Below are 11,170 nucleotides of genomic sequence, written 5' to 3' on the forward strand. Positions count from 1 at the left end.
AATTATGAATTTCATAAATTTTTTTATATAACCTAGCCCACAACTGAACCCAAGACCGTAAAAGTCATATTAAAACCTCCAAATAGTCCGGATCAACCCATAGTGGATTGCATGTCTTATAATTTGCAAACAGGACATTTGTGCAGTAGGATTTTGGCAATTGGCCGGGTTGCTCACGCTAGGGTCCAAGGCAATTTCTTAAAATTAGTAAAAAGATTAAAAGTGTGCTAAGAAATAAGGCTGGTATTAAGCTCCACAATGATTCTAGGGTTATAGGGTACATTCCTACCACTTAACTATAAAATAAAGTAAAACAAGCCCAGTTCACTAATTTCGTTCATGTAACACGAGCCGAATAGTAAGAAGAGAAGCCTCAAATCGGATATTTAAGAAAGTTCAACAAGAGAAACTCACATTGATCACATTTGAACCAACAAGGGACTTCAAATAATGAATCAAGATAAACAAGCGTACAACAAAATTTGCACTTACACTAATTACCTTTTCTCATCAAACTGAGAAGCCTGTTTCACATTTTGCCTTACTGCACGAGGGAGAAAAGTAAATCCACGAGCATGTCGATGCCCAAAGCTAACACTCGAAGGAGTAGAATCTGACGTTTTCAGCTTTGAAACCGCTGAGGCTAGCTTATCCACCTCTCCTTCAACCTCCATTGCAGTTTCTTTCGATTCCTGCACTTTCTTCTGGCTTTGATGCTTGGAAGTCTTTTCATCGACATCCATGCCTGATTCCTTTGTATTGATCAAGTGGTCCGATTGCTTTCTCTGGGTCTTCTGTCGGTGGTGCTTAGAGGGCTTTGCTTTCTTGAAGAACTCGAATGACGTTGGAAACTTGTGCTTGTCGACAAGGTGCTGTTGTCGACCTTTGTAGCTCTTAAGTTTCATGTCACAGCCTTCGACTAGGCACTCATACTGTTGCATATGTAATAATATTGAATCTTCAGAATGATGACTGTACATGTTATCAAGTTAAATATAACAATCCAGTGGAACATACAAAAAGTTTTAAATGATACTTTTCATGGTGGTTCGATATTAGCATCAATGCCTATACCTTGCTTTCTAACAAGTTATCGTTGCAACCAGGAAAAGATAATCAATTTTGGTTAGATTGTGGTCTCAGGTCCAAGTATAGGCTACAACCTTGGTTATTTGTTTCTGAAAAAGGAGGAAGAAGAAGAGGTCATAAAATAGAAGGCACCCATCTCTACTAAATCTTAAAGTGGAGAACCATTACCATGATCAAAACTACGGAAATATAAAATTATATAGCTCTGTCCAACATTTGTGAATTACTCTCTCAAATCAACCAAACAAAAACTACTGTAATCATTTTCTTTTCCTTCCCGTAACACTACTTGGACAAAATACTGTCTAAATTCTTCGATCGCTTCTTTTAGTCATTATCACCAAAGCATGCGAGAAAGGAAGAAAGGAAAGGGGAAAAAAAAGGATTCCCAGTACGTTTGTGCACTACAACTACATACATGGCGAGAAAATGGTACTCACCTGGAAAGAAGCATACTTAGATGTGAAACAAAAGGGGGAAAAATAAAATAAAGGAACTTAAGGTAGATTGCCTCTAATAGGGCTGGATCTGTATGGAAAGGTTGTGAAAATCCACTATGAACCAGAAGAATCCAGAAGGATCTAATACAGAAATTTCAAGTTTGAAATATAACCCATACAGACGTTCAATATGAAAGATAAGGTAACCATATTACATTTCTTGAGAAAACCTATAAAAAAAAACCGTAGAAATTCACTGCTGGGAACCCAGAGAAAACCAGAGAGGAAATAAAGCCTAGCTGTGAGAGCAAACGCTAACAAACTTCTATATCAGCGCCCACACCCACACAATTTAGATCTTCAGTTCAGTGAAAAAACACATGGGATGTAATCTCCCCCCCCCCCCCCCACCACACCACCACCCCACCCCCCCTTCTCATAACACTACTTGGACAAACTACTGTCTAAATTCTTCCATTGCTTCTTTTACTCGTTATCACCAAAAGGCACGCGAGAAAGGAAGAAAGGAAAACAAAAAAAGATTCCCAGTACGTAGTGTAGAAAATGTGTCTCACCTGTAAAGAAGAATAGTTAGATGTGAAACAAAAGGAAATAAAATGAAATAAAAGGAAGTTAAGGTTGACTGCCTCTAATAGGGCTAGTTCTGTACGGAAAGGTTGTGAAAATCCACTATGAACGAGAAGAATTCAGGGGGATCTAATACAAAAATTTCAACTTTGAAGTATAACCAATATAGACGTTCAATATGCAATATAGACGTTCAATATGAAAGATAAGGTAACCATATTACATTTATTGAGAAAACCTATAAAGAAAACCGTAGAAATTCACTGCTGGGAACCCAGAGAAAACCAGAGAGGAAATAAAGCCTAGCTGTGAGAGCAAATGCTAAACAAACTTCTATATCAGCGCCCACACAATTAGATTTGCAGTTCCAGTGAAAAACACATGGGGATGTCCACATAGCAATGGAGTTTGAGGCACTCTAGACCCCCAAACACACACAAAAAAAAGGAAAGCCGGAGAAAATACGAGCCATCACTTCTGCATATGATTGTTTAATGCATGTTAATTTGGATATTTTGGGGGTTAGACACACTCCACGTTCACATGCTCCACTCAGAAAACAGATGGTATCACCATGGCTACTAATTGGGACAAATACTGTGAACATAATATCTGTAAGAACTTCAGCAACAAATTTGGGAAGGACTTGAGGAACTTACCATCGGAAAACCACGCGCAAGTTTAGCTTGAAAAAAGGAGTCATGTGCTTCAGAAACATGTATGCTAAGCAATCGGGATGTTGGATAAACTCTTGAGCAAACTGAACAAGAGGCAGTATGTCGAGCATGGTAGTGATCCTCAAACTCCTCCAAACAATTCAGCCGAGCACCACAACCAACCATAGGGCAATGTACAATGCTACAACAGATACAATATATATAATTAAAAGGGGGAGAAGAATATTAAAAGCATGAACAAGGCAATTCTTTCAGACAAGATAATTCAGTTTTCGGGGCATTGTTAATTTACTATGAGCTTCTGCGGCTCTAGTACAGAAGCAGTCTGTTTCCAGTGTCCCGAAATTTCCAGAACTCTTCCATGGAAAAGTTATCAGATTAACCCATGACATAACATTCACAAAGCATGTCATGTCTGCACGTAGGTATACTTAGTATTTGTTTACTTCAGAAGAATTGACATCAAGTTGACAGTTGACACCTTAATCTCATTAAATATTAACATAATGGGACTGTAGTTAGAATGTTAATCCTTTTATATGTATGTTGGCATCTCAATCTCTAGTTTCTGGGAGGCCCAAAATTTTGGCATCAGATTAAATTTGACTGGTGTATCATCCTCCAGTAAACAATGTATCCCTGATAACCATAAAATATGTTTCCACTTGGGCGTATTCCATTTCGGAATTACAATATCAACAGAGGAAAAGGCCCTTAATGGCTATGACTTTAGAAAGGAAAAAAAACAAGGATTCATGTAACTGCCCCCAAAAGTTTGAGATATAGGCATTTTTATTGGTGTTGCTCCAATAAATTTGATGTCCATCGTGCATATGACACTCCCACAATCTTTTGGCACACATTCGAGATCCTTACAAAACACTATGGAGATCATGCCATCTCATCAGTCACTAACTGGATACTACATAGTCCAACAAACTCACAACTAATGGTATGCTTGTCAATGAGCTCATTTCAACTAATTGAAACAAAATCCACAAGATTCTAATCCTCTTAGTAAATTTTCCCTGTGCTTCTATTTTCTATTCAGGAGGTAGTAATTAAATCACGTGACTCACGTCAACCTTACTAATTATTTCATATCAATTTTCCACTAGCCTGGTGATCATTATAACAGCCTCGAAACCTCAATGCTCTCTTATGCACAAGCCTAAACTTCCAAGCCATCTCAAATGATTCTCACTCATCTTACACGGAATTGAAGGTATCTCTACCTTCCCAAGCTTAAATTTTCCACTAGCCTGGTGATCATTATAACTGCCTCGAAACCTCAATGCTCTCTTATGCACAAGCCTAAACTTCCAAGCCATCTCAAATGATTCTCACTCATCTTACACGGAATTGAAGGTACCTCTACTTTCCCAAGAATCCATCATTCTGAAACTATCTATCAGCAAATGGAAACTATCCATTTTGACATTCTCATTTTACTATGAAGTCTTGATTTCAAAACTCACACTAGATAGAACATTGTTTGATGGTTAAAATAAATCTATAGTAAGTCTACCAACTGATCCAATTAAACATGACTTGCAGTTTCCAAATTGACAGCAAAGAAGAAACATACCATACGGAAATGTCTTTTAAGATAACATTATAAAAACCAGAGCTATCTGTTAACGTAGTGATCAGATGCTAATAAGTAAATGGGTTAACTACCAGAAAACTGTCGATTGAAATAAATAACGAAAAATGTTTTATTTTATCAAATACAAGTTCAAACGTTAAGATTTGATTTCAAATCTAATGTTTACAACTAGAAATGTCCATGTAAATGAATACATACTAGTCGTCTTCCATATTCTGAAGCTGACATATTTCATCTTCAGTCAGATCCAGTGCAACCTAGCATGAATGGAAGAGTGAATGAAAGAATGACTATTAAAATCATCCAAGACAAATATGAAGGCAAACAGTGCAAATACAACAATAAAAAAACAACCAAACATCTTAAATCATAAAGAAGATAGATTAATCGTGCAAGCTGACAGTAAGTAGGCAAAATAATGCAAGACACTTTGCCGAAATGATAACTGTTGTGCACATTAATCAGAAGTATTAAGTTCTAATATTCAGGGGGGAGAAACTACTGCACACATAGGACACTTTGACGGAGTGCTGAACATGACTTTGAAGCGGGAGGGAGTCCACTTGGCCACAATTGAGTTCAAACAAATTTTATATATAGGTATAGATAAATCACCTAGCAATTTAAATTTTCATATTATACACTGCCTAGAGTCTATATTGTAGCAATTATCAACAACTTTTTGTCCATATATTTCTCGGAGTTTTGCATCAAGACCAAAAAGTTTATTTCGTAAGCCATTTTTAAAAATAAAAATTATTAATCACCAGGTATGTGGAAGCACTACTACGTCCAATATCAAGAGCCCTTAAATCAAGCTTGACCATGCAAGTTCAAACAAATGTCTACCAAATGTTGAGTTCTTACAATTTCATTCCATATAGCCTAACTAACTGGCATTAAATTACATTTTCCTCTAACAAGTAGATGTACAAGATTTTTTACAAAGCATATGCACTAGGCCAAACCACAAACTAACCATTCCCCGACCTCCATGACGTGTGGGTACTTCTCAAAAATCTCAAATAACTACATATGAACGTGCATCCAAACATGTTGCATAAGTACCTAACAAAGTTCACGTCAGGGCTCCGTGCCTGAGTTTAAATGAGTTTGCCCTTGTCTAAAAACTATGTGATTGATCCATTCCCTACCTTTGTGCTCGATAACATGATCGAATACGATAACGAATCAAAAGCGAAGAGGTCTTCGCTCTCAACTTGCTATTCCATATGGAAGATGGAAATTTGAGCACTCTTGTTGGTGACAATGGACAAGAATGGAAAATGATGTACAACAGTTTCCGACAGCATCTCATGTTCATTTTGCAAGCAATAAGTTCATATATAATATAACTGCTTGAGCAAGCCTTGCAATTTTAACACATTGATTCAGGCTCTCAATCAGCAAAAAGAAAAGTAAATTTATTAACAAATTAAACAATAAGGCTTGTTACCAAGGTTATCGATAGCGGATAGTGTCGTGTGGCGGTGAGACATCGCTAAGGCTATTTGGGACTATTGTGGCAAAATAGCGGTAAAAAGTGCAAAGTCAAATAACAGCCTAATTTAGATATGTATAAATATTTAAAAAAATATAAAAAAGTTTAGAAAATCTAAAAGTGCATTTGATGATTTAAAAAGATCCTACACATGAAATAGACATGTAACCGTCTCATAATACCGAAGACAACTAGAGAAGTCAAAAAGTCGTCATCTTCGAGAAGATGAGCTAAGCGGTAATAGGACTGCACTAGGAGAAGCTCACGGCGAGAGGAGGCGAGAGGAAGTGCTGAGGGAGGTGCCAGAGGCTATGGGAGACGGCGGGAGTACGTCGAAAAGCGAGAGAGGCTGTGGGATGTAGTTGTTGCGGGTCAGGTTTATCTTTTAAAAAATAAATCTCAAACCGTTTTTAAATAGCGATAAAAAAAGCAGATTTTACCCGCAATCGCCCGCTACTCACTGTTGTGGTGCGCTATTGGCCGCTTTTGCAAGCGAAAAACGCATATTCCGTAATATGTCATCGTTATTGGGTGACAACATAGCGTAGCGGGATAGGACCGCTAACACTATTAGCGCCGCTATTGCGGTGCTATTTACCGCTATTTATAATAGTGCTTATTACAACAGGTAAATGCCCTTTCCCTTGGAACATTTGGCTATCTCAAATTAAGCCAAAAAAATCACCTACTTTCCATATAACGATCCAGGCTAAAAGTGATAAACATGATGAGAAAGTGGAATTTATCCATTGATCAAAACAAAACTTACATACCATTGTCTTTATTTTGCCAAGGACTACTTAAATCTAATAGTACTATAAGAATGTGCTCCATTTTAAAACATTTCTTCTCAAAATGCCTTTCAATTTGTATGTATGATTATAAAGTTGCATTTTGCAGTGTCATGGGAATACATGTAATTGTGTTTCTCTTCATGATAAAATACATAAATACATATACGCACACCATGCATACATACCATGAAAATTAAAAAAAACATTCTATCATCAAACAAACTCCAACTCATAAGTCAAACCATTACTTATTCCCATTACTCTCTCGATTAATCTCATCACTATAATGTGAATTGACCCTCACTATCCACTAACTCTATTGTCAATCAATTTCTCATAATTATCCACTTAACAATTCTTCTTCCACCTCCACAAAACTGGCCACCACACAACAATTGAGTGAGAGGAGGAACCGGGTCATAATCCATTAATCAAACCCAAAAATCTCAACCAAACACCCGCATCAAATATTCCTCGCCCAATTAAAATCTTCCAACACAAATCAATGCCAGACTTGCAACCAAAAAAGTTCATCTACAACACTATCAGACCAGCTCGTAGCCTACATCCAAACATAATTGCATTCATCTATTCTTGACTGAATCTTCATTGGTCGATGAAGTTGATTTGCAAAAAGTCGGGTTGGAGCCACTACCAGAACTCCAAAACAACATAAAACCAGTTGTTGTTTTTAATTTTAAACCAGTTATTCTGATTTATATATTTTTAGCCAATCTTTATGACTCTCAACCCAATTTTTTTAAAATATCCTAAAGCCCAACAAACCTAGTTCGATTGCCAAAATGTAAAAACTACATAGATTAAAAAAACATTATTCAAGCCCATAGCCCATGGGTAGGCTAGGCTGCAAGCGAGACCCACAGGCTGGCATGCCATACCAGGTTGTTAGCTGCTGCCAATAGCTAGTGTTCACGCCAATCGGACCTCAAGGATTCCCCAGCTTAGGGAATCCTAATTGCTGAAAAACTGCACAGCTGCAAGCCAGTCGATTGGGCTAGGTTTCAACAACTGAGGCTCACCTATTTAATAGCTTTCTCTTGCTACAAAGAGAAAGTCGTTTGAATTCAATGAATTGGACTCTCTTTTTAGCAAGTCGATGCCTAGATTAGGCATCTGTTTGGTAAAAAGAGAGCACAGACAGTTCGTTCTCTCTTTTTCTTTAACTTTCTGTGAAATCAGGTTTTATATTTTTTTCTTTATTTTAAAGCAGAAGTGAGAGATGTTCATTAATGTTTGGGTTTAAAATTTTTAATTGGGTTTGATCTTTGGAGGTTTTTTTCTACGAAGCCAGTGAACCTCTCTACTACAAATAGGAATTATTTCTCCCTCGATCTAAAAACTTATTCTCTCAATCTAATTCTAACTCATTTTCTCATACTCCGATTACCAAAAATCTCCCATAAACTCTCTGCTAAAGTTTTTCTACAAAATAAAATCTAACATAATCAAATTGATTCCTACTCGTGATACTCTCCCGTACGCCAACCGGTGTCAATGGAAATGGTTATACACATTTCTCATATTCTTAGTTTTATTCTTATGAAGATGGTGGTAGTAATAGTGGCCAAGACCATAATACATCCTACAGCTACGATTCTTATTATCCTCCTGTGCCCGCCTGCTATATTGTTGATCCTTTTACTTATCATCTGGTAACCACAACTATCGCCCCTCTAGACTCTTCTTCCAAACATTCTTATTCACTTTCTCCAATGGAACGGTAACAATCGTGAGGGACACTACCATCCGGTTCTATTATGGCTAGACATTATCTCTCTTCTTGTCCTCCATCTTGGCCACCTCAACGTTTGACTTCTCAACAAGCTTCTAAGAGAGAAGTTTTGGAGGCGGAGATAGAAGAAGAAACAATTGAAATAGAAACAAAGAACGTGCTCTCAACAAACAAAAAAAATCATAAGATAGTTCATAGGTTTAGCCTTATTTTGAAAAATTCGTAGATGCCAGAAGTAACAGATTCACACATTTAGCATGCAAAAACATCTGCAAATATAATTTAAATTGGGGAATCGGATCATTGTCTCAGCATATGAGAATTAAATACAAATAATTGTGTTTGGATAGAGTTTTTCAGGAGGGGGAGGGGGAGGTTTACAATATTAACCCACCTAACATTCTGTTTATTTATACTTTCTAGTTAGCAATGAGAGGGGAGGGGAGGGAAGGGATGAAAATTAGAAAATTCAACCACTTTCTAAACCCTCCAAAAGTGGACGGATTGGAGGGGAGGGGAGGAGTTTCAAGTGGAATTTTTTTAAATTTCCATTGTTGCCCTATATGAGAAAACCAAAAGGTATTCTATCTTATTTTATTAAAATGGCATACTGGTCAAGTAGCTCCCTCTCCCTTTCCATCTCTTACTCGAAACAAACACATATTATAGTTTGCCTTCCCGTCCCCTCGTTGTTTATCAAGCACAAATAAATACATTCTACCATTTTCCTTTCCACTCCCTCCCCTTAGATCTAAATCAATCACTCCCCTCCCCCTCCCCTCCTTTCTATCCAAACCCCTGGTAGGTTTGGGGACAGAGAAAACCCCATCACAAATTATTGGAGGTACAAGGGGGTTATCAACATTCAGGTAAAAACCCGAACTCGCTAAGGAAAACTTAGCTAGGTTTATTGTGCAAGCTAAACAACCTTTTAATACTACTGAAAATAAATTTTTTGAAAAATACATAAAAACTATTTTTTGCCCAGAATATCAACAAATTAGCAGAAGAACAATCACGAGAGAAATTAAGTCTCTTCCGCGCGAGAAAAATTGTCATGCAATCTACTTTATCTATTGTTGCCACCAAGATAGATTTGACTTTTGATGTTTGGGAGTCTCTTAATCTCAATCATTATATTTATGTTACTTTGCAATATATTGATGCAAATTAAATTTTGCTGAAATTTTTTTATCATTCAAGTGATTTGAATATCCACATAACGCACAAGGCGTTGTGGGGCACAATTTCACAAACATGTCATGACTGTAGGATAGAGGAAAAATTTTCTATATCTTTTGACAATGCTTCTGAGAACACATCAGCAATTTTAAAATTAAACATTTTTATGAATCTGATAATAACAAGTAGATTATTCAAAATTAGATGTGTTTGCCATATTATTTATCTTTGTGTGCAGGATGGAATGAAATTTCCTGATCAACATCTATAAAAACTAAAATCGTTTACAACTTATATGAGAGATAGTGGTCCAAGAAGACATGCTTTTAAAGCATTGCGTGTTAATGGCTTGAGGAGGTAAATTCTTGAGATTAATATTATGATAAGATGGAATTCTACTTACAAAATGCTTAGTGATGACATACCTTACCAAAAAGCCGTCAATGCATTTATTAATGTGAATATCTATCTGCTCTTTTAATAATAACTTACGTGTGAAATTTTTAATAAGTCTTCTGCCAATTCCTTAAGAAGTTTGAGGCTGCAACCAGAAAACTTTCTAGAATTTACTATTCTACTATTCATTTAATGCTTAATTATCTTCATAATACTCCTGAATAATCTACAAAATATAGAACTCGTGAGTTTCTTGCAGGTAGCATAAGGGGTATAGAGCATAAGTTTAAAAAAAAATTTGACAATATGGCATTTATGTTTTATTTAGTAGCTATTATGGATACTAGAATAAAACTTGATAATTTATCTGAAATACGTATAGATTTTTCTGACAATATGGGTTACGAGCATAATATTGAAAATGTTATTAAAAAGATTAAAAACTCTAGATAAAATGTACTGTTTATACAGAGATGTTATGTGTCCATTACAGGTTCAATCAAAATATGCACGTCAAGCTCATCCATGATAGTGTTATCTCAATGTAAAAGTGGAAGAAGACAATGGTAAGCAAATCTCTAGTGCAGGCTCGACTAAAGTATGGATGTATTTGGAAAGTCAAGAACTACCTCCAGAGGGAGATTTTTGGGAGTTTTTTAACGTATTTGAATACTAGAAAAGAAGCCCACAACTATCATGTTCTATCAGTCGTGGCTAGGGATATATTAATCCCTCTTGCTTCCACTAGCAATCGTGGCTAGGGATACATTAATCCCTTCTGCTTCCATAATCGCATCAAAAAATGCATTTTATAAAGGCGGGAGTCATTTCTGAATAGAGAACACAACTTATAGCAGCACACATGGAGATGTGTGTGTTTAAAAGATAGGCTCGACACAGAAGAACGGTTACAAGGACAAGTAACAAAACCTTTTCTTCACGAATATGACGAATATAACTTGGAGGAATTCGCCCAACTAAACATTAATGGTTTAACATTTTTTTCTCTTGTAATGTTGTAATTTAAACTAAAGGAAAGTTATTTGCTTCTCGTGGATGTAGGACTTTCTTTGAAGTTCAAACCACGTATATCTTTGTGTTTGTGATGTTCTCTTTGCAAAAATAATATATATATATATAT

General features: G+C 36.4%; 1 protein-coding gene across 1 annotated transcript in view; it reads right to left on the reverse strand.

Moving 5' to 3' along the window:
- LOC109830632 (zinc finger protein 511) overlaps positions 357-11,170 on the reverse strand; it is a 12,801-nt gene continuing 1,987 nt past the window's right edge. Inside the window, exons 2-4 of the mRNA XM_020397949.1 lie at positions 4,602-4,660; positions 2,777-2,975; positions 357-932 (exon numbers count right to left, since the gene is read on the reverse strand). Of these exons, the coding sequence (XP_020253538.1) occupies positions 498-932; positions 2,777-2,975; positions 4,602-4,660 (693 nt within the window). The 3' untranslated portion in view covers positions 357-497. The remainder of the gene's footprint in view (positions 933-2,776; positions 2,976-4,601; positions 4,661-11,170) is intronic.

Source organism: Asparagus officinalis, chromosome 2 (genome assembly GCF_001876935.1).
Source record: "Asparagus officinalis chromosome 2, Aspof.V1, whole genome shotgun sequence".
NCBI lineage: Eukaryota > Viridiplantae > Streptophyta > Magnoliopsida > Asparagales > Asparagaceae > Asparagus > Asparagus officinalis.